General features: G+C 45.6%; 1 protein-coding gene across 1 annotated transcript in view; it reads right to left on the bottom strand.

The window, feature by feature from the left end:
* Positions 1-15819, bottom strand: part of FAM3B (FAM3 metabolism regulating signaling molecule B) — a 52312-nt gene extending 36493 nt beyond the window's left edge. The window contains exon 1 of the mRNA XM_082625095.1: positions 15711-15819. Coding sequence (XP_082481221.1) covers positions 15711-15759 — 49 coding nt within the window. The 5' untranslated portion in view covers positions 15760-15819. The remainder of the gene's footprint in view (positions 1-15710) is intronic.
* Between the last annotated feature and the right edge of the window lie 7818 nt (positions 15820-23637).

The raw sequence follows: 23637 nt of genomic DNA, 5'->3' as shown, positions 1-23637 counted from the left end.
TATTTGTTCATACCTTTCCCAACACACCGTATTATCCAACTTTTTGATCTATACTAATCTATTGTTGAAAAAAATCTTAGTATTGTTCTAATTGGATCTCTCATTAAAGTGATGACCTTGGCATGCTTTCATAAGTTTAAAAGCCATTTGTGATCTGTATTTCTTTTTTTAATTTTTTATTGTTTTTTTATTGGAGTATAGTTGCTTTACAGTATTGTGCTAGTTTATACGTACAGCAAAGTGAATCAGCTATACGTATACATATATCCCCTATTTTTTGGATTTCCTTCTCGTGTAGGTCACCACAGAGCATTGAGTAGAGTTCCCTATGTCGTGCATATTTCTTTTTCCAGGAACTATCTAGTCACATACGTTGCCCATTTTTCTATTAAGTTGTTAGCCTTTTTTTTTTTTTCTGATTATAGCAGCCTCGAGAAATAACTTGTGGACTAGATAGTACATATACATAGTTCAATTTGTAAACGTATATTAAAAGGTAGGTAGTGATAAACCACCTCCTTACTCCTGCATCCTCTCTATCCAACAGAGAACCAAGGTTATTCATTTCTTGGGTGTCCTTCCAGAAGTTCTCTGTACATATTCAACAAATAAGAGTATCTTCCCCCCACACTTTAACAAACCGTAACATCCTCTCACTCTGACCCACATCTCGCTTCTCAAGATACCTTGGAGAGTGAGCTGCTTGTGTACACAGAGCTCTTCCTCTTTCTTTCCACACCTGCAGAGCATCCTACAGCAAAGATGGACCACAATTTACCAGCTGTTTCTTTTCCACCTTTTGTTAGGATTACTACTCTGTAATGAAAACCTCTCACATAGAATGTTTCACTTACGTGAAACGAGTCGATAAATAAATTCCTAGAAGAACTGCTGGGCTTGTCTACTGGTAATCCTGAGATTTTGCCAGAACAGACCCGGATGGATGTTGTATTCACTGACATGCCCCACTCCCCTGCCCCCCAGCTGTGTTTGTGCATGTTTCATTTCAAAGGCTTTTCAGGGACTTCCCTGGTGGCGCAGCGGTTAAGAATCCGCCTGGGGACTTCCCTGGTGGCACAGTGGTTAAGAATCTGCCTGCCAATGCAGGGGACACGGGTTCGAGCCCTGGTCTGGGAAGATCCCACATGCCGCGGAGCAGCTAGGCCCGTGAGCCACAATTACTGAGCCTGCGCTCTAGAGCCTGCAAGCCACAACTACTGAAGCCCGTGCGCCACAACTGCTGAAGCCCACGTGCTTAGAGCCCGCGCTCCGCAACAAGAGAACCCACCGCAATAAGAAGCCCGTGCACTGCAGTGAAGAGTAGCCCCCGCTCAATGCAATTAGAGAAGGCCCGCGCGCAGCAACAAAGACCCGACGCAGCCAAAAATAAATAAATAAATAAATTTATATATAAAAAAAAAACAGAGTCCACCTGCCAATGCAGGACACACGGGTTTGAGCCCTGGTCCCGGGAGATCCCACATGCCGCGGAGCAACTGATCCCATGCAGCACAACTACTGAGCCTGTGCTCTAGAGCCGGCGAGCCATAATTACTGAGCCCGCGTGCCACAACTACTGAAGCCTGCGCACCTAGAGCCTGTGCTCTGCAACAAAGAGAAGCCACCGCAACGAGAAGTCCATGCACTGCAACAGAGTATACCCCGTTCGCTGCAACTAGAGAAAGCCCATGCACAGCAACGAAGACCCAAAGCAGCCAATGAATAAATAAATAAATATATTAAAAAATTTTTTTAAAGGCTTTTCAAGGATAATTTTTTATTGCTTGATTTTCACCTTACTTGCTTACTTTGGGAAAGCACTGCCGTTTAAGAAGAGGCTTTCCGAAAAAAAAAAAAGAAATAGACATTCTGGGGCTTCCCTGGTGGCGCAGTGGTTGAGAATCTGCCTACTAATGCAGGGGACACGGGTTCGAGCCTTGGTCTGGGAAGATCCCACATGCCGTGGAGCAACTAGGCCCGTGAGCCACAACTACTGAGCCTGCGCGTCTGGAGCCTGTGCTCCACAACAAGAGAGGCCGCGGTAGTGAGAGGCCTGCGCACCGCGATGAAGAGTGGTCCCCGCTTGCCACAACTAGAGAAAGCCCTCACACAGAAACGAAGACCCAACACAGTCAAAAATAAAATAAAAATAAATGTGTGACTCTGTTCTGTTTAAAAAAACAGGTTGATTGATTTTTATTTATTTGGTTGTGCCGAGTCTTATTTGTGGCAGGCGGGCTCCTTAGTTGTGGCTTCAGGGCCCCTTGGTTGTGGCTTCAGGACTCCTTCGTTGCGACTCGCAGTCTCCTTAGTTGTGTCAGGCAAACTTAGCTGCGGCATGCATGTGGGACCTAGTTCCCTGACCAGGAATCGAACCTGGACCTCCTGCATCGGGAGAGTGGAGTCTTATCCAATGCACCACCAGGGAAGTCCCAAACTGAGCATCTTTCCTACTGAGTCTGGATGAAATCATAGAACCCTTTTCAACACAGTGTCCATAGTCGCTACAAATCAATCCAAGTTGGCACGGCTGGTCAGGGGATGGTACTCTAAGGTCTCAATTAACCATTCTTTCTTTTTTATTCTTTTTCTTTTTCTCTTCTTTTATTTTATTTTATTTAGCCATGCCATGTGGCATGTGGGATCTTAGTTCCCCTACCAGGGATCGAAAGTGTGCCCCTTGTACTGGCAGTGTGGAGTGTTAAAAAAAAAAAGAAGAGGCTTTCCTTAAAACACTTCGATGTGAAGCAACCACAATAGCAAGGAGCTGAGAAGGGAGGGGACACCCTCGCATATATAAATATAGTGTAAAGCGCCCTTGCTTTCTACACAAAGGGACGTCTCCTGTACATATGGATATATAATTCTAAATTGTGTATTATAGCTTTTACAATCCTGTATTTATTATTTCCTTACTGTAGGTAATAAAAAATCTTCTTCCCTGTTTGTTCTTGAGTATGAGATTTTTCCCTCTAAGCAGTTAAAAATTTTTTTTATCTTTCTTTTTACAGTTTGTTGAGCTTTGTTTTGCTTAGAAAGGACATTTTCTCCCTCCCTTTCCCCATATTTTCTCATTTTTTAATTAAAATATTTGATCCCTCTAGATTAAATTTGGATGGAAATCCAAACTTATTTTCCTCCAGCTGGCCAGCCAGCTGTTCACTGTTTGTTGAATGAAAATCTCCCTCCATTGATCTGAAATGCCCCTTCCTCATATTAAGTCCCATGTGTAATCGTGTCCATGTCTGACTTTATATTCTGTTCTTTCTGCCTTATTTCCTTCTGCTTAGGTATTTCCTAGCGATTCTTGCATGTTTACTTTCCACATGAACTTTTTTTTAATATTTAAAAAAATTTTTTAGTTTATATTGGAGTGTATTAGTAATTAGTATACTAATTAGCAATGTTGTGTTAGTTTCAGGTGTACAGCAAAGTGATTCAGTTATCCATATACATGTATCTATTCTTTTTCAATTTTTTTTCCCCCATTTAGGTTATTACAGAGTACTGAGCAGAGTTCCCTGTGCTATACAGTAGGTCCTTGTTGGTTATCTATTTTAAATATAGCAGTGGGTACATGTCAATCCCAAACTCCTAATCTATTCTATACCTCCCCCACGCCCTTCCCCCTGGTAACCATAAGTCTGGTATCTAAGTCTGTGAGTCTCTTTGTGTTTTGTAAATAAGTCCATGTTTACTTTCCACATGCACTTTGAACTCAGCTGACTGTTCATGACAGTTACCACCCTCCAGCCATGGAGCCTCCCCACCACGGGACATGCTCTGTTCTGGACGTTTCACTGAGAAATCTTTTTCAACCACACAATAGGCCAAAGGGAAGACATCTGAACCATTTTGCAAATGGCAAAGTGAAACATCAAATGTCACAAAATTCATCAGTTAGTGAGCCAGGATTCTCCAGGATTCCAAGTGACTCCACACTTGCTCCCTCTGTGAGTTTATCTACTTGCTTAAATCACAGCAACAGGACAACTCCAGGGCCTCTAATAATAGTAGTTTAATAGTCATGATCCCTAAGTTCCATCCACTTGTATCTGTGAATAACTTTGCTTCCTAAGTTTAATTCTCCATCTCAAAAAGCTGTAGCACATAAAATGTTAAGACTTAAAAATATTTTTTTACATAATTAGGTTTAACTTCTTTACAATTAAGTCAATTCTGTTTTTTCTTATTTATCATACAGCTGGAGATTAAATGCACGGAAACGTCCAGAAATTTCTGGAAACGAACTTTTCCCCTCTTCTCCTTCTGTAGCTGTGAGACCTTATCACTGGGTCTCCCTAACATCACTCACCCTTTGTCTTTATTTGCTCCGTGTGTAGCTTTTTCTGACTTTCCCTCCAGGTCACTAATTACGTGTTCAGCTCTATGGAATCTGCAGCTACACCTGTTCCTTGAGTTTGTTGCTTTTGTTACTGTGTATTTTTTTCATTTCCAGAAATTCTATTGGGTTCTTTTTCAAAACTGTTAATGACTTTTTAATAAAATTCTGTTTCCTGAAGGTATCTCAAAGGCTGCTTTTAGTTCATTAGTCATCATCAGTCTACCTCGTAAACAGCCTACATCTGATGATCTTGATTTGTCTGAAAGGCATGGAAGCTGTTTTCCTGGATGTGCACTGGAGAGTGCATTTAAAAAACTATACAGAAGAATGTCTTGAGGCTCGTGAAAATAATTTTCTCCAGAAAAGATATGTGTTTGCTTTTGCTAGGGGTCTGAGTCATTACCACACCAGGACCATCTTTTAAAATGGTATATATTCAAGGCTTGAAAATTCCTGGACAGCCCAGTCCATTCAAAATAGGATGTAATTCAACACAAGCTGTTCACTTGAGGTTAACGTCTACGTCAATGGAGTTGGGCTCCTGATTACTTAGTGTGCAGAGTCTACTGTCAGACTCCTCAGCTCTAATTCGGGGGGTTAACAAGTGCCCTTGGGTAACATGTGGCTTCCTGGTACGCTTCCACAGGGGGACACAGAGAGATGGCAAGCTCAGACTAGTGGAGAGCACCAGGATGCTGGGGTGTTAGAAGGACGTTACAGTGAGAGAGGAAAACAAGCAGGAGATGTAAAATATACGGAGAAGAAGACATCAAAAGGCCCTCAGACGACCCTTGAGACCAGTGATTGAGGCTATCAATGTCTCCTTCCTGACGGTCACATCTGCACACAAAGGGGGCTCCTCCGAGAGGGCTTCCCCGGACCCACCCGTCACTCCCCATGGCTCTTCTTCACTGCTCTCGTCCCCATCCGAATTCTTTTCCTTGTTTGGGGGGCTGTTTACTGTCTGTCTCCTTCGGCAGGATGTAAGCTCCACCAAGGCAGGGCTTCATTGTGAGCATCTCTGGGACCCCAGGGCCTGACACACAGGGGCTTCCTCACAGGTCTCTGGTGAACACGTGGATAACGCGCAAACCACTGATTCCACGGTAAGAGCCGGCAAGTCAGGAGGCGGCAGCACCCTGCGAGGGGAGTGGGGTGATGGAGCTGATCTGCGATGAGGGCCCAGAAGGCTGCCCGTGGGGCAGAGCCCAGGCAACGGGAGGATCTACAGGACCCTGGGAAGGGGGAAGACCAGAAACAGGGATGGAATCATCCAGTTAAAGGTAAGAAAGACCAACCTCACCAACCTTGGTTTCCTTCTTCCAACAAGGGTTACAAATGAAAGGCATTCGGAGCAGAGGATGGTCTCCACCACACCTTAATGTCTTGGGACCTAAACATACTAGACGTCCTTTTTTTTTTTTTTTAATTAACACAAAAAGTTTAGAGCCGTTTTAGGTTCACAGCAAAATTGAGGGGAAGATACAGAATTTCCTATATATCTCCTGTCCTGCATTATCAACATCCCCACCAGAGTGTATATTTGTAAGAACTGATGAACCTACACATCATTATAATGAACCGACACATCATAAACACCAAAAGTCTAGTTCACGTTAGACCTCACTGTCGGTTTTGCACACGTTTGCACAAATGTATAATGATGTATATTCATCATTATGGACTCATACAGAGTGATTTCCCGCCTTAAAACCCCTCTGCCCTGCCTAGACATCCTTCCATCCTACTCCCTGGCAATCACTGATTTTTTATTGTCTCCATAGTTTTGTCTTTTCCAGAATGTCATGTAGTTGGAACCATACAGTGTATAGTCTTCTCAGATTGGCTTTTGTCCCTCAGTACTATACATTTAAGGTTGCTCCGTATCTTTTTATGACTTAATAACTCACTTCCTTTCACCACTGAAATATTCCATTGTCTAAACATACGAGTTTCTTCATCCACTCATGTACTAAAGGACATCTTGGTTACTTTCAAGTTTTGGCAATTATTAATAAAGCTGCTATAAACATCTGGGTGCAGGTTTTCATATGAACATAAATTTTCCAGTCCTTTGGGTAAGTACAAAGGAGTACAAATGCTAGATCGTATGGTTAGCATATGTTTAGTTTTGTAAGAACCTGCCAAACTATTTTCCAGTGACTGGACCATTTTGCACTCCCATCAGCAATGCATGAGAGTTCCTGTTACTCCACATCCTTGTCAGCATTTGGTGTTGTCAGTGTTCAAGGTTTTGGCCATTCAAATAGGTGTGTTGTGGTATCTTATTTTTGTTCTAATTTGCATTTCCCTGATGACATATGATGTGGAGCACCTTTTCCTATGCTTATTTGCCATCTGTGTATCTTCTTTGGTGAGGTGTCTGGTAAGGTCTTTGGCCCACCTTAACAGGTTGTCTGTATTCTTGTTGTTGAGTTTTGAGTTCTTTGTATATTTTGGATAACAGTCCTTCATCAGATTGCTAAAGGTCTGCAGTTTGCCTTACAATTTCTCTAGACATTGTCTTTTTCAGGGTAGTAGTATCCAATTTTAATAAGTCCAGCTTATCAATGATTTCTTTCATGGAAGGTACCTCTGGCATTGCATCAAAAAAGGCATCACCATACCCAAGGTCATAGGTTTTCTCCCATGCTAACTTCTAGGATTTTTATAGTTTTGAGTTAATTTTTGTAAAGGGTATAAGATTTGTGTCTAGGGCTTCCCTGGTGGCGCAGTGGTTGAGAGTCCGCCTGCCGATGCAGGGGACACAGGTTCGTGCCCCGGTCCAGGAAGATCCCACATGCTGCGGAGCGGCTAGGCCTGTGAGCCATGGAGGCTGAGCTTGCACGTCCAGAGCCTGTGTTCCGCAATGGGAGAGGCCACAACAGTGAGAGGCCTGCGTACCAACCCCCCCAAAAAAAAGATTTGTGTCTAGATTCATTTTTTGCACATGAATGTCCAGTTGTTTCAGCACCATTTGTTAAAGAGACTATCTTTGTTCCACTGTATTGCCTTTGCTCCTTTGTCAAAGATCGGTTAACTATACTTAACGCAGGTCTATTTCTGAGCTCTCTATTCTGTTCCCTTGATCTATTTGCCTTTTCTTTCACCAATATCACACTGCCTTGATTATTGTAGCTTTACAGTAAGTATTGGAGTCGGGTAGTGACAGTCTTCTGACTTTGTTCTTTTCCTTTAATATTGTGTTGGCTATTCTGGGTCTTTCGCCTCTACAAATAAACTTTAGAATCAGTTTGCCAACATGCAAAAATAAGGGCTTTGATTGGGATGGCATTGAATCTATTGATCAAGTTGGGAAGAACTGACATCTTCAAAATATTGAGTCTGTCTGCAAACATAGAATATCTCTCCATTTATTCAGTTTTTCTTTGATTTTGTTCATCAGAGTACTGTAGTTTTCCTCATATAGATTTTGTACAGCTTTTGTTAGATTTATACCTAAGTATTTCATTTTGGGGGGTGCTAATTCAAAGGTATTGTGTTCTTAATTTCAAATTCCACTTGTTCATTGCTGATATATAGAAGAAGATGGACTTTTATGTCAAATTGATAAACTTTGTATCCTGCAACCTTGCTATAATCACTTAGTTCCAAAAGTTTTTTTGTTGATCTTTGGATTTTCTACATAGATGACCATGGCATCTGTGAACAAAGACAGTTTTAGTTCTTCCTCCCCAATGTGTATACCTTTTCTTTCTTTTTCTTATTAGTCTTATTGAATAGACAGAATGTCCAGTACTGGAGTAGTGAGAGGGGACATCCTTGCCTTGTACCTGATCTCCGTGGGAAAGCCTTGAATTTCTCACCATTAAATATGATGTTAGCTGTAGGTTTTTTTGTAGATATTCTTTATCAAGTTGAGGCAGCTCCTCTGTATTTCTAGTTTCCTGAGAGTTTTAATCATGAACTCTGTGTTGTGGGTGTGGTGGATTTTGTCAAATGCTTTTACTGCATCTATTAATACAATCATGTGATTTGCCTTTTTCAGCCTGTTCATGTGATGGATTACACTAATTGATTTTTGAATACTGATTCACTCCTGCATAGCTAAGATAAAGCCTGCTTGGTTGTGGTGTAAAATTCTTTTTATACATTGTTGGATTTTATTTGCTAATATTTTGTTGAGAAATTTTGCATTTATGTTCATGAGAGATACTGGTCTATAGTTTTCTTTTCTTATAATGTCTTTATCTGGTTTTGATAATAGGGTAATGATAGCCTGTCAGAATGAGTTGGAAGTATTCCCTCTATCTTCTGAAAGAGAGTGTAGAGAATTATTACAATTTCTTCCTTAAATGTTTGTCAGAATTCACCAGTGAACCCATTTGGGCCTGGTACTTTCTGTTTTGGAAGGTTATTAATTATTGATTCAATTTTTTTAATGAATATAGGCTGATTCAAATTGGATATTTCTTCTGGTGTGAGTTTTGGCAAATTGTGTCTTTTAAGGAATTTGTCCATTTCATCTAGAGTATGAAATTTGTGGGCACAGAAGTTGTTCACAGTATTCCTTTATTATCCTTTTAATGTCCATAGGATCTGTATTGATGGTTTCAATTTAATTTCTGATATTGGTAATTTATGTTCTCTCTTGTTTTATCTTAGTCTGATTAGAGGCTTATCAATTTTATTGATCTTTTCAAAGAACTAGTTTTTGGTTTAATTGATTTCCTATTTTCTATTTTACTGCTTTAATTCTTATTATTTATTTTCTTGTACTTACTTTGGATTTGATTTGCTTTTCATTTTCTAGTTTCCGAAGGTAGAAACTTAGATTATTAACTTTAGATCTTTTTTCTTTTCTAATACATGCATTCAATGCTGTAAATGTTGTCTAAGTACTGCTTTGGCCGCATTCCACAAATTTTGATAAGTTGTGTTTTCATTTTCATTTAGTCCAAAATATTTTAAAATTTCTCTTGAGAATTCTTCTTTGACCCATGTGTTATTTAGAAGTGTGTTGTTTAATCTCCATGTATTTTTGGATTTTCCAGATATCTTTCTGTTATTGAATTTTAGTTTAATTCCATCGTAGTCTGACAACAGATGTTGTATAATTTCTATTACTTTATAGTTGTTAAAGTGTGTTTTATGGTCCAGAATGTGTTCTATCTTGGTGACCAGTCTATGTAAGCTTGAGAAGAATGTGTATTCTGCTGTTCTTTCCAATAAAGTTAAACATATACTTAGCATACAACGCAGCAACTCTACCCCAAGGCTCTCCCCTAGAAAACAAACTGCATTCATTTATGTTCATAGTATCCACAGAAGATTATAGTCAAAACCCAGATACAACCCAAAAGTCCATCAACAGGAAAACAGATAAACAAATTGTGGTATACTTAGGGTAAAATACTCACTGATTTTTTTTTTAAAAAAAGGTGGCTTCCCTGGTGGCGCAGTGGCTGAGAGTTTGCCTGCCGATGCAGGGGACACCGGTTCGTGCCCCAGTCTGGGACGATCCCACATGCTGCGGAGCGGCTGGGCCCGTGAGCCATGGCCACTGAGCCTGTGCGTCCAGAGCCTGTGCTCTGCAGCGGGAGAGGCCACAACAGTGAGAGGCCTGCATACCGCAAAAAAATAAAAAATAAAAAATAAAACAATAAAAAAGAATGCACTGCTGATAAGTGCAACAACATGGATAACTCTCAAAAACAATATGCATACCTACTGAATGACTGATCACATTTAGATAAAGTTCAAGAGTGGATAAAACTAATCTGTGGTGAAAAAAGATAGAATAGTGGTTTCCTCTGAGCACAGGGGTGGAAAGATATTCAATGGGAAAGGGCACGGGGAAAACTTACTGGTGCGATGGAGAAGTTCTTTATTTGGGTGGAAGTTATCGAGCTATGTGTGTATTTTACGCATATAAAGTATACTCCAATGAAGTAGGTGTATTGTAGGGGAGAGATGACAGAGCTGGACGGTGCCATAGAAGCACATTTACAGCTCAGTCTGGCCAACGCAGCACACAAGACACCCTGGTCAAGTGCCATTTGAAACCCGGAGTGGCCCCCTCTGAAGCCTGCCCTTGGCTCGGACTGGCTGCCCACACTGCAAGCTGTGTTCACCCTTCTTCAGGGAGATTGGAGGGAACAGTCTGTGGCCCTGTCTCAACCTGGACACCCTCCCCCACTACACTGTATCCTGCTCTTCCTTCAAGGCCTCCACCGAGACTCTCTTTCTCACAGCTGCCTCTCTTCCCTACATGCTTCTCGTCAACCCAGACTCTCCAGCTACCCTCCGCTCACAGGAGGCTGGTCTAGGAGCCATGGCATGGATGGGACTTGGGGTCATGAGTAGCTGCCTAGATTGGGCATCTTCACTCACACATATGTACACAAACAGAATGAGACCCAAAGTGTTTTGGTTTTTCCTACTGCTTTGTAAAATTAAGTGCTCACTGCCTTTTTTTTTTTTTTTTTTGCCTTTCCTTAATTTCACATACTGAATTAAACATACTTTTCTTTTTAAGTGTTAGGATCCTTGGATCTAATTTTTTTTTATTTCTTTTGTGTCCTCTCACAGGGCTCTGTGGTCAATGACCATCCAATTTATACTACAGACCAGCAGTTCTCAAAGTATGGTCAGAGGACCCCTGGAGGGTCCATGAGACCCTTCAGGGAATTTGCAAGGTCAAAACTTATACACTATAAGATTAATTGCCTTTTCCAGGCTCATCTTCCAAGGAGTGTATGGTGGAGCTTTCCACTGTATTCTGAGAAGGTCTACATGACTCAGTGAACCAGCATTTTCCAAATGATGGATGCAGAATGATACAAGATCATGCAAGGGCAAAAGACCCATTCCAAGTGCCAAATAGACCCGTACATTTTCACGTAACAGAGTAAGAAACATTCATTTTCAGATTCTACGGTGCAATTCATCTTTAAGAAACTACCATTTGTTGGATTTTGGCATAGTATCAAAGAAGGATGTCCACAATTATGTGAGAAGGATATTAAGATACTCCACACTGTTCCGACTACATATCTATGTGAGGCCAGAGTTTTGCCAATCCTTCAACCAAAACAACATATTGCAACAGACTGAATACAAAAGGTGCTGTGAGAACCCAACTGTCTTCTGCTAAGCACATTAAAGAGATTTGCAAAAGTGTAAAACAATGTCACTCTTTTCACTAGATATTTTGTTTGGGAAAGTAAAATTATTTTTCATAAAAACATTTATGTTAACATGCAATACTCTAGTGTTATTTTTAAATCAGTTAACAAATATTTTTAAATGTCCTCACTTTTAATTTCAAATGCATAACCTACAGAAACAAAAACTCTTCTGGGTCTTCAGTCACTTTTAAGTGTACAGAGGGGTCCTGAGATGAAAAAGTTTGAGGATGGCTGCTTTAGGCTGTCTGACTAAAATACTGAGCAGACCCTTTAGAAATGAAAGGGCCAGAGATGCTGGATTTGGAGTCAGACAGACCTGGGTTTCCACCACTGTCCCACACTGCACTAATGGATTTGGAGCAACTAATTTAATACCCTTAAACCTCAGGGTTTGGTTTTTTTTTTAATTAATTAATTTATTTGGCTGCGCCGGGTCTTAGTTGCGGCACGCGGGATCTAGGTCCCTGACCAGGGATCAAACCCAGGCCCCCTGCATTGGGAATGCGGAGTCTTAACCACTGGACCAGCAGGAAAGTCCCTTGGGGTTTTATTTTTGATCTGTGAAATGGTAGGAATAACACCATTTTCAGAGCTGCTGAGATTAAGTGAGCTAAGGCATGGAATGTAACAGCGCAGACAACCTGCAGCTAGTAGGCACCCGGACGTTTCATTATTTACGCATGTTGCACTTGGTCCTATAAGGCTTTGAGGCAGCCAGAGACTTGGCTGAGTTGGGAGCAAAGTTCAGGACCCTGGCCAGCTGATCAACTACGGGAAAAGCAAAGGCTCTTCATGTCCTGGAACACATCCTGTAAGGCCATAGGAGGGTGGAAGGGCTGACTCTTCAGACCTCTTCCAACCTTGCGGGAGGAAGTGTTCACCTGTTGACGGGCCAGAAACCCAGACAGAGCAGCTCTGCGTAGTTACAGGTCTCAGTTCAATCCAATTCAATTCGCCAAATGTTTAGGAAGCATCTACTAGATGTCAGGCACTACTTAAGCCCCCCAAATGCATCAGGGGACAAAACTGACAAAGACCTGGGTCTTAGGCAGCTCACCTTTTAGTGCAAAGTTATGAAAAGTGGAGCAGCAACACAGGGTCCTAGGGAGGATCCACGTGCAGACAGGAGCAGGACCAAAGGAAAACTCTCAGCAAGGGAGAGGGGCCGAGTACGTGTACAGTGACCCGTAAAGCCTCTCGTGCAGGGGGTCATGCAGTGCGCTGTGGGGAGGCACCGGTGATGTCGGGAAGCTGGAGCCAGGGATGCTAGGGGTGATGACAAGTGGGACATTGGGCTGCCCTGGAGCAAGATGAGGGAGGGAGAGGGAAGAAGCCTGAGGCTGGGGAAGGCACCTCTTGGGTGAAAACTTTCAACCCTCTTCCTAATCAGAACTCCGTCAGCAGCTTCCTGGTCTGCAATGGGTAGGGAGGAAGACAGCCGTCCAGGGTCTGCGGACTCTGGCTTGGCAGAAGGTGTAGACATCTGAGTCTGAATGGGGCCACAAGAAGCCGGAACAGTGAACCGAGTGTAAAGACACCCCTCTGAACGCCTTTCTGTCACCATTCTGGGCTGCTCCCCTGTGTTCTGGGTTGCAACCTGGATGGGCCAGATGGTAACACACACGTGAAGGTCCCACGCTGACTCTACCCGGGGTTTCTTTATGAACAGCCACTGCTCGTAGGAAGGACTGGTGGGTGTGTCCAGAGCGGTGCATCTGGACACCTAGAACTGGCCTTGTTTGTTTTTGTTGTCAAGTTGTTACTTGCAGACTGTTTCTCTGACAGTCTCCTAAAGGCCCCAGATGTGTTTGTGCAGATAATCCATGGTGACCTTGGAGTTTCCATTGGGAAAGGTTTTGCCTGCAGAAACCAAGAGCTGGGTCCCGCCCTTCGCTGCAGAAATCCACTTTGAAACACTTAAGGTATCGGGAAAAGTCCAAATGTTTCGACTGTTTTGATCCCTGTAATTGTGACTGGGGGTGCTTTTATCCCACGGTTTAAAATGTTTCCTATATGTCTTCGGCATCATCATGCTGCCGTGGTTGACACAGCGAGACAGTGAGAAACTGAAGCGGAAGTGAGGCTTCACAGGTGACTCGTTTGTGGGGAGAAAAGGCACCCGATTTTCATGAACTCGAGTGATAGATACAGAAGTGAGTGATGAGCTCCTAGGGGAGGCTGGAGTGACTGTTGCCCATTTGCTGAAGGGAGGGTCCATTTGGAGACTGGAAAAGAAGTTTTGGCCAAAAGTGTAATATAAGCCAGTACTATAATTTACAGGGGCATCTAATTGTCTAGTGCTTGGCGTGGGTGATGCTGTAAGCCCCCCGAGCAGTGTGAAATCCTATGCTCAATGCCAGGTCCCCGGCCGCCCCCCTTGTAGGGTGAGGCAGTTGGAGTGCGCAAGGTGGACGATAGTAGTCCACAGCCACTCAGCTAGAACCTGGGACCCTGCAGTCGGGGCTCCTGCCTTCCTGGAGCGTCGTGCCCCCTTTCATAAAGATGTATCTAAACCGAGGTCACCAGGTCCTCGAGGGTCGAGAGGAAATGCACATGCACACACTGACCACACAGAGGCCGTGGGGCCCACACGCCATGCCGCTCCCTCCTCCACCTTCTGCCACCTGAGAATCCATTCTCTGCTTGTACACACCCCACCTGGAGCGCAAGACGTGCGAGAAACAAGAACAGAAACCCAACGCCCAAGTTCCTTTCCTTTGTTGCTGGTTTCCACTCTTTATGAAACTGTTTTTGTTGGCTTCAGTGGCTGAAATCTTTAGGAGGAAGAGCATGGAAACTGGATCAGCAGCTGGGTGCTCTGGGGTGTGAGCCAATGGCGGCGGCGGGGGGGGGAGGGGCACAACACCTCAGAGGACCGAATAGAGAAGGAACCTAGAACAATGCTGGATGCAGGAGAGGCATCCCGCAAATGGCTGATAGTATCATCTTCATGGGTCATTTTGTCTCTCACTATCATAAGCGATCAAGAGAAAATCTAGCTGCATTTCAGTTTTGATTTAGAAAAAAGTAACGTAAGGGACTACCAAAGAAACACTGTATGACGCCTGTCCTAGGATATTCCAAAGAGAAAAAATGTAAATCCTTCGGGAAAGAAAACGAAACAAAAAATCTCAACAGCATATGTACGAAATAGTCCAAAACCGCTAAATGGAACGACACGGAAAACATTTCTGAAACTCAGAGATTGGTGGGATGGACTGAGCTGCAACATGTTCACAGCTCTCAGCTGTGTAGGCCCGCCCTTCTCCTTTCCTGAACGCAAATCACCCCTTATCAAGCCAAGAGCATACTGCCTGGACCCCCGCATGGATCACAGCAGCCCCTATTCTTTTCCTTCTTCCTGTGAAGATCGCAGCCCTCCAGACATCCACCCGGCCCGGGGCGCTTCCAGGAGTCGCCTCAGGATGAGGCGGTTGAAGCTTGGAATCGCAACGTTTTGAACACTTTTCCTCGGGGAGTTGTTGGAGAACTGAAGATATACGGAGTGAAAAAAGGGAGGGACGAGACCCTGCAGAATCCCCTGGGGTCCCCGAGCCACGCTGTTCTCATGACGTCACTCTGACAGCCCTCACTGGTCCCCCTACCTGCCCCTCCTTTCCGCTTTTCCACGCCCCCCCCCCCGCCCCCGGGAATCGCCATGCCTGCCGATGCTTTCGGGGAACAGCAGAGGCTCGCCCTCCCCCGCGGCAGCTTCTGGAAGCCTCTGCGGGGGGCGCGGTCCCTGGCCGCTCGGGTGGGGTCGGGGGCGCAGGTGGCAGCCAGTCGGGAGGTCCTGGGTCAAGTGGTGTTCGCGCTCAGGCCCCCTCGGGGGACGAGGACGGAGGCAGGCGCAGGTGTCCCACGCGCTGAGCAGGAGGGCCGGGGGACTGGAGTCCGACCCCTGCAGGGCAGCCCTGACGTGCGGCTCTCCGTTCCCGGAAATCCGCCGCGCTGCTACCCTCGGGCTTGTCCCTGAGAGCCCCTGGCGTGCCGCTCCCACCCTCGGCGGCCTGCTCGGCGGCCCACGTCCCAGCCGACCCCGGCCCGGGCCCCGCGGTCGCGTCCCGCCCAGCATCCCGCCCAGCATCCCGCCCCGTCCCCGCTCCCGGGTCTCCTTTCGGCCCTGACCCCGCCCCCGCCTCCGTCCCGCCCCGCCCCCGGCCCCTCCAGGCCCGGAGCGGCGCCCCCTGTCTAGCCACTTGGCCACTTCTGACCTCCGCGCGCTGGGAGCAGTCGGCGCCGCGCCCACGCCGTCCACGCCATCCCCGCCACCGCCGCGTACGCGTGGCCGGGTCTATACAGGCTCTCCCGCCGCTCTGGGGCCGCACGTCGAATCCGCGCGGGCTTCCCCTCCCGCCGGACGCCAGGTGAAGCAACTCTCATCTCTACAGCCTCTCCCGCGTCGCAGATGCCGGGTGTGGGTGTGGCCTTTGCGTCCATCACCGCCTTTCCTGCCCCCCACGCACCTCCCCACGTGTTCCCCGGGTTCCGTCACCGCCTTTCCTGTCCCCTCCACGTGCTCCCTTGGGCCCACACCATTTTCCCTGCCGGGTAGACCCCCGGGAGAAGCAGGAGCCCGCAGCGACCTTCCTAAGGCGGCCCTGCCTGGTGGCCCCTGCACTCGCTTAGGCTTGCCTGGGGTTGTGTTTGCTGAAATTGCTCGACCAAATGAGCCTGCTCCCTGTATGAGGCTGCTCTGTGCGATGCCCACAGCCAAGTTCCCGAGGCTAAGGGGAGTGCATTCCAAAAGGGTGGGCTGTATGTTTCTAGAAAGTTGTGTATTTCTTCTAGGTTGTCAAATTTGTTGGCATGTAATTGTTCATAGTATTCTTTTATGGGTTTTTTGTATTTCTGCAGTATCAGTTGAGATTTCTCCTTTTTCATTTCTTATTTTGTTTATTTGGGTTCTCTTTTCTTCTTGGTGAGCCTAGCCAGAGGTTTGTCAATTTTGTTTACCTTTGCAAAGAACCAGCTCTTGGCTTTGTTGATTTTTACTGTTGTTTTTTTAATATCTATTTTATTTATTTCCTCCCTGATCGTTATTATTTCCTTCTTCTGCTGACTCTACATTTTGTTTGTTTTTCTTTTTCTTTTTTGTTTTTGTATTTTTTTGTTTTTTTTTGCGGTACGCGGGCCTCTCCCGTTGCGGAGCACAGGCTCCGGACGCGCAGGCTCAGCGGCCATGGCTCATGGGCCCAGCCACTCTGCGGCATGTGGGATCTTCCCGGGCCGGGGCACGAACCCATGTCCCCTGCATTGGCAGGCGGATTCTAAACTGTGCCACCAGGGAAGCCCTGTTCTTCTTTTTCTAATTCTTTTAGGTGCTAGGTTAGGTTGTTTAGTTGAGATTTTTCTTGTTTTTTGATGAAGGCCTGTGTCGTTATGAACTTGTGGTTGCCGAGGGGGAAGGGGGGAGGGAGATGGATGGACTGGGGGTTGGGGGTTGGTAGATGCAGACTATTACACTGAGCATGGATAAACAACAAGGTCCTAATCTATAGGACAGGGAACTATACTCAATATCCTGTGATAAACATAATGGAAAAGAGTATTAAAAAAAAGAATGTCTATATGTGTATAACTGAGTCACTTTGCTGTACAGCAGAGATTGCCACCACACTGTAAGTCAACTACACTTCAATAAAAAAGAAAAAGGGCTGGATGTTGGAAATGGCCCACTTCAGGTGTAGTGTATGAGCTCCCTCAGCCAGGAAGCCCCCATTCAGTGCTCCGTCCACCAGCACAATCCTCGCCACTTCTTCAGGTCAGGGCTTGGCTTCCCCGCTGCAGTCCTATGTCCCTTTATAATCATGCTTCATTGAAAAACAAAACAAAACGTGGGCTTCCCTGGTGGCGCAGTGGTTGAGAGTCCGCCTGCCGATGCAGGGGACACGGGTTCATGCCCTGGTCCGGGAAGATCCCACATGCCGCGGAGCAGCTGGGCCCGTGAGCCATGGCTGCTGAGCCTGCGCGTCCGGAGCCTGTGCTCCGCAACGGGAGAGGCCACAACAGTGAGAGGCCCGCGTAGCGCAAAAAAAAAAAAAAAAAAAAAAAAGTATGAGGAGCCCTGGTTGAAGTGCTTTAGAATTAACTTTCATATTAAAATGTTTCTGTGAAAATGCTCCCCACCTCCCCGTCATTCTCCCGACCCGTGCCCCTCACTGTTCTTTTCTCAATTTGTTATAAAGCCGGGTTAATGGCTTCTCTCCATGGCTGCCGCACCTGCTGGCCTGTAGGATGCTGGCAGGCTGGGGCTGTGTTTATTCTCTACGGCCCCAGCGCCCAGCACAGGTGGGGCACCCAGGAAGCGCTCAGGAATAAAATATGTGTTGAACGATGGATGCCTCCAAAAATACAGAGCAGGTGAAAAGTCCAGGCTTCACTTAGTTCACCCCCCCCCCACCCCGAGCATTTTAATCCCAGTGCAGTTGTGTTAGTCATCTGGGGCTGCTGTACCAAAATAGCACAGGCTGGGGGGCTTCAATCCTAGAAATTTATTTTCTCCAGTTCTGAAGGCTGGAAGCCCAAGATCAAGGTTCCTGCAGATTAGGTTCCTGGTGAGTTCTCTCTTCTAGGCTTGCAGACAGCTGACCTCTCACATGACCGAGAGAGAGAGAGAGAGAGAGAGAGAGAGAGAGAGAGAGAGAGAGAGAGTGTGTGTGTGTGTGTGTGTATCTGAGAGAGAGAGAGAGCCCTCTGGTGTCTCTTCCTCTTCTTATCAGAACACTGATCCCGTCAGGAGGCTTCACCCTCATGACCTCATCTAGACCCAATTACCCCCAGGGATCCCATGTCCAAATACCATCTTGCTGTAGGTTAGGGCTTCCACATATGAACGGGGGGTGGGGGGACACAAGCAGTGATAGTCCAAACCTGGGGTTACACGCCCTTCCAGGAGCTGGAAGGAGACCTCTTATGGGGAGTGTTCTCCAAACCCTTATCTTGCCGACAAGGAAATTGATACTCATGGGTTCAGTGGCTTGCCCATGGCAAGGTCTCCACACCTATGTGTTATGTACAAATCTTATCTCTTTGAAGGCCTGATCTTCAAGGGCCTCGAACTGCATTCAACTGGGAGTGATAATAAACTTGTACTTATGGACATTTATGCCATAAAACAGTGCTTCTGGCTCCTAGCAGTAACTGTAATTCGAGTTCAGGCCACCGGATCAGGGAGAGGAGTGGATCTCCAGTTATCACCATTATCAGTGTTGACAGCTAAGGTGTGTTTGATCAACACAGGATCTGGCTGGAGAAGAGAGGTTTTCTGAGAGAAATAAAAACATAAAAATCATTCTCACAGATTGTTCTTGACCTCAGAGGGTGGAAAACAAGTCAGAATACCTGGTGAGGAATGCAAAGCAAAACCTCCTTGGTTGCATAGCCTTACAGCGATTGTGCCAAGGAACCTGGCTTGCTCTGTTCTCGTGATGGAAACGTCCCTTTTAAAAGCCAAAAGCTGCTTTTCCCTCATAAAGTCTAACAGTGACCAATGGAGTGACAAGTAGTTACACACACACACACACACGTTTTTCAAGAGGTGACAAGCAAAAATTTAAAAACCCGTTTAATAAAAATGCCTGCCTTCTTTCTAAGGAGAGAAACGAGAAGTTTTCACTTTTTTCACTGACTCGGGTTCACATGGTCATCACCTTCCTCCCTTCCTCCCCCAGTATGTTCACAGAGTGGTGAATGAATGAACAGACCCTTAATGAGACCTGTGACTTCCATGACGTCACTTTATAGCATGACAATCCAGGGAGGGTAGAATTGTTCTACTAATTTTACAGATGAGGCAGCTGAGGATCTGAGAAGTGCGGTGAGTTGTTCATTGTCACACGGCTGGTGAGACTTGGGCTGTGGGCAGCTCAGCACGATGGGCCCTCTCCTTCGTGCTCCTCCGGGGGCATTTATCACACTGTATTCCGATGAGCCGTTCCTCTTACTTGTGGACAGGAATTCTCTAAGACTTGTTTATCCAGCAACTAAAACCATACTAGGTACAGAGCAAATTTTCAATGCCTTCTGAATAAATGAATGAATGAACGAACAAATGGACTCTGGAAAGCAATGGAATAAAGTGAAGACTGCGTTGGATTTGAATTGATAAATTCTGCGTTCCAATCCCAGCTCTGCCATTTTTCTAACTAGTTCCCCTAGTTCTTCTAGCCCTTAGTTTTCTCACTTCTAAGACAGCATGATGTTGATGATTGTTACTAACCCTCTACCTCCATAGTTTTCATAAAGATGAAATGAAAACTCACCTGCAGTTCCTGTGGGGTTTGAAGCTAATAGTGACAACTGTAAATGGCCAGTGAGGCTTCTGGAAAGGGAGCAGGAGAGAGCCCTGGCCTGCTCTCTGGGCACCAGGGCACAGTTGGAAACCATCAGCATGCAGAGGGAGGCGCTCACACTGAGCAGACCACAAAAAGCGCTTTGTCTTCAGGCTTCTCACCACTCCACACCCTGCCACTGGCAGCTGGTGTTAGAAAAAAATGTATGCTGGGAAATAGCAAGGAACGGAAAAAGTCCCCAAATACCAACCTTCCCCAGCCCACGATTTCCACCATTATGGTGGGTGCTGGTGGAGGCCGCTGTTCTCAGCTGGGGACGCACGATGGAATCACAAGGCGCATCTGCAGAACCAAAAGGCCTCATCCCTGAGGTTCTGATGTCATTGTCCAGAAAGGAGCCCAGGAAGTGACATTTTGAGAAGAACTCTAGGTAGCTCCAGGGTATAGACAGAATTAGGCTCTACTGAGTTAGTACGTGGGGTTATTCAACCTGGGCGCTATTGCAAATGGGGCTATACAGTACAGTACTATGTAGCCAGTTGTGTTGATTGGGTACCTAGGCTAACTTTGTTGGACTTGCGAGCAAATTGGACTTAAGAACGCGCTTTCGGAATGGAACTCGTTCACGTGTAGGGGACCTACTCTAGTTGAGGCATTTTCATGTTACCTGGCTTGTCATCTGGAGTGTAATCCTCTCTGTCAGACCACAAGTTCCGTGACGATAGATAGGGCCCTTGACCCGTTCACAGCAGAATCCCCAGGGCCTTGGACAGGACCCGGTCACAGCTGGCACTCCCTCAATATTTCTTCAATGACTGGACAAATGACCAAGCAAATAGACAGATAAGCCCCGTGTTTGTTTTAACCGTAGCTGCAGGGAACACCTCTTCCTTCTTCCTCTCCCTGTGATGAGTTGATTGACTGTATATTTACCTGCTTTTTACAAATCTACTTGAGGTTTCCCCAATAAAGGACCCACAGGAAAGCCTCAGTTTTGCTGTTCCTGGCAGGGGGTGGAGTTCTGTTGCTTAGATACACTTTCTTCTCTTTTAAAGATGTTAAAAACTGCTACTATTCACACCTCCTATTTCTTTGAAGAGTTCAGCTTAGTGAATGCTTTCATTCATTCATTTGTTCATATATTCAATGAAAGAACACCAACCGAGTTACCACTACCTGTCAGGCAACACGGCAAGTGCTGGGACAGAAAGATAAGCAGAGCCTGTGTCATGCAAACCTGAGTGCCCGTGGTCAGGTGGCCGCTAGCATCCGTATCTTATAGGGAGGGGATTGTCAGAGGGGCCCTGCCCACATCAGTCACATAGCTGCCCCATGGAAGCCTTAGAAGAGCAAGCCTGAGGCTCAGCATGTGAGCTAGTTTTACGGGACGAGGGAAACACAGGCCTTACTGATGAGTGATGCAAGGCCGCCACCTTAGGAATCGTGAGACCAGCCGCCCGGGCCACCGCACGTGTGACCTACTCACATGGCCTTCTGCATCCTGGAGGGGCTAGAAAAGTTCAAAGCGCGTTCCCTGCTCGGTCCACAGATGGACGCCTGGAGGGGGCTGGAGGGCATAGGTGAACCCATGGGAGGCTCACAGCAGCTCTCCAAGAGGGAAACTGACATGTTTTTTTCTTCTCTTTTTTCTTATTTTTGGCCGTGCTGTGTGGCTTGCAGGATCTCAGTTCCCTGACCAGGGATCGAAGCTGGGCCCTCAGCAGTGAAAGCCCGGAGTCCTAACTACTGGACCGCCACGGAATTCCGAAAACTGACAGGTTTTGGCCAGGCTCAGGTACAGAAATGGCTCTCAACACGCACACCTAGTACATTTAAGATGTTTACTGTCTGAGGATTCAAAATGTTTTAATGAGATTGTAAAAGGCACAGAGGAGCACAAGCAAGCAACCATTCATTCACGGATCCGGAAGCCAGGCATAGAGCAGGATTCTGGTAAACAGTGCCGACCACCTCCCCACTGCCTGCTTCCTGGCAGGTGACAGTCAGGCTGGGACATGGGCCGAGCTGACTCACATCATCAGGGGGAGCGCTTGGTTTTTATCCCATCTCAGGGGGACCTGGAGGGCTTCCAGGGGGAGATGAGGCCGGGCTGGGGCCTGAAGGATGAGAGGTAGTAACTAGGCAGGGTGTTTCCTGATGGGGGGTTTGGGGAGAGGGTGTTATCTAGACCTTGCTACTTAAGGGGCCCCACGGAGCAGCATCACATCACTGGGAGCTTGTCAGGAGGCCCAGCCCCAGCCCTACAGAATCAGAGCATGCATTTTAACAAGATCCCGGGTGACGTAAAGCACTAATGCTCTCAAGGCAGAGCAAACTAGAAACCCCAAGTGAAAAATGGGCCAAACAAAAGAAGCAACAGTTCACAAAATGTGTGATACACAGAAGAAAAAGATGAATCTTACAAATAAGCAGATGCCTCCAAAATTAGCAAGGATTTAACAAATAATAATCTTAACAGCAGTCAGGTGACTGATTTCATCCACTGATGAGTGGAGTGTGAATTTGAAGAGCTTCACTGGAAAAATATCCAAATAAAGCCCTGACCTGATAGACCCTCTGCTTTTTATAACACAGGGCTGCCATCTGCTCCAGCTCTCTTGATCAGGTGACCAGAGTATCCAAGGAAATAGTGAAAGTGCAGAGGTGACATAGAAAATGCTATTCAAACCGAATGCTATTCAAAAACAATCAAAACACGGATTGGATATTGTCACAGTTGCCGGGTAGGAATCTGAGATTCCTACCCTTTCACACTCCTAAACCAGGACAAATCATCATTTTTCTAGCATGGCTTAGAACTGGTTCTGTTTGGAACTGGGTGCCAGGCTGAATCCCTTCCTCTACGCTTCGTGCATTACACCTGTTCCATTCCCAGCAGGGAAGATCCCGTCAGCCCACTGCAGCTGGCACAGCCGGCATCTGCTCTGATTGTTTGGAGTCTATTGTGTGCCAGTTATTACATAATATGATGATTGTTACTACCTCCAGGTACTGTGCCAGAATGCAGGCTACCTAGACACTGGAGTGTGACAGGTGTGTCCTGGGAGAGGTAGAGTCAGGTCAGACTGGGGCTGGCCTTGAGTACTTGTATACTGATTTTTCTTCTGCAGCTGCCATGAGCCATGGAAGTGTTTAGGCTGGGAGTGGTCCAGCTCATATACAGAAGGTGATTTCAAGATGGGATGAGGAAATGAATATGGGAACCAACTCAAGAGCCCAGAGGACAGAGGGCTACAACAATCCTGGTGAGGGTGAGGGAGTTTCAGCTCTTCAGGAGGGAGGGCCAAAAGTGGTTTGGGGTGGGGAATAAGGAAAAGGAGGGCATGGGATGACTCGGGATTCCTGCCCAGTTTGTGGTGGCCAGAGGGGTTGCCATCCACCAAGACAGAGAACGAAATAAGAACAGGGTCAAGTGGAAGAAAATAATGAGCAGGTTGCTTTTTTCCTCATTGTAAAAGTAATATACATTTAGAAAACATAGAATTTTTAAAATTTTTAAAATTTTTAAAAAGAATATTGTAAATCACCTGGAGTTCTTTTAGAAATAACTTATCTAACTTTTTGGTGCATTTTTTTTTCCAGTCTTTGGTCTCTCTCTCTCTTTTTTTTACCCTTCCTTAAATTTTTTTTTTAAACTGAAGTATAGTTGATTTAGAGTATTGTGTTAGTTTCTGGTATACAGCAAAGTGATTCAGTTATACATATATATAAGACTGAATATATATATATAACTGAATATATATAACTGTGTGTATATATATATATATATTCTTTTTCAGATTCTTTTCCATTATAGGTTAATATAAGATACTGAGTATAGTTCCCT

This window comes from Mesoplodon mirus (assembly GCF_964341445.2).
Source record: "Mesoplodon mirus genome assembly, chromosome: 6".
In the NCBI taxonomy this organism is placed as follows: domain Eukaryota; kingdom Metazoa; phylum Chordata; class Mammalia; order Artiodactyla; family Ziphiidae; genus Mesoplodon; species Mesoplodon mirus.
Note: the sequence above shows the minus strand (reverse complement) of the source record. Positions and strands in the feature narration are given on the sequence as shown.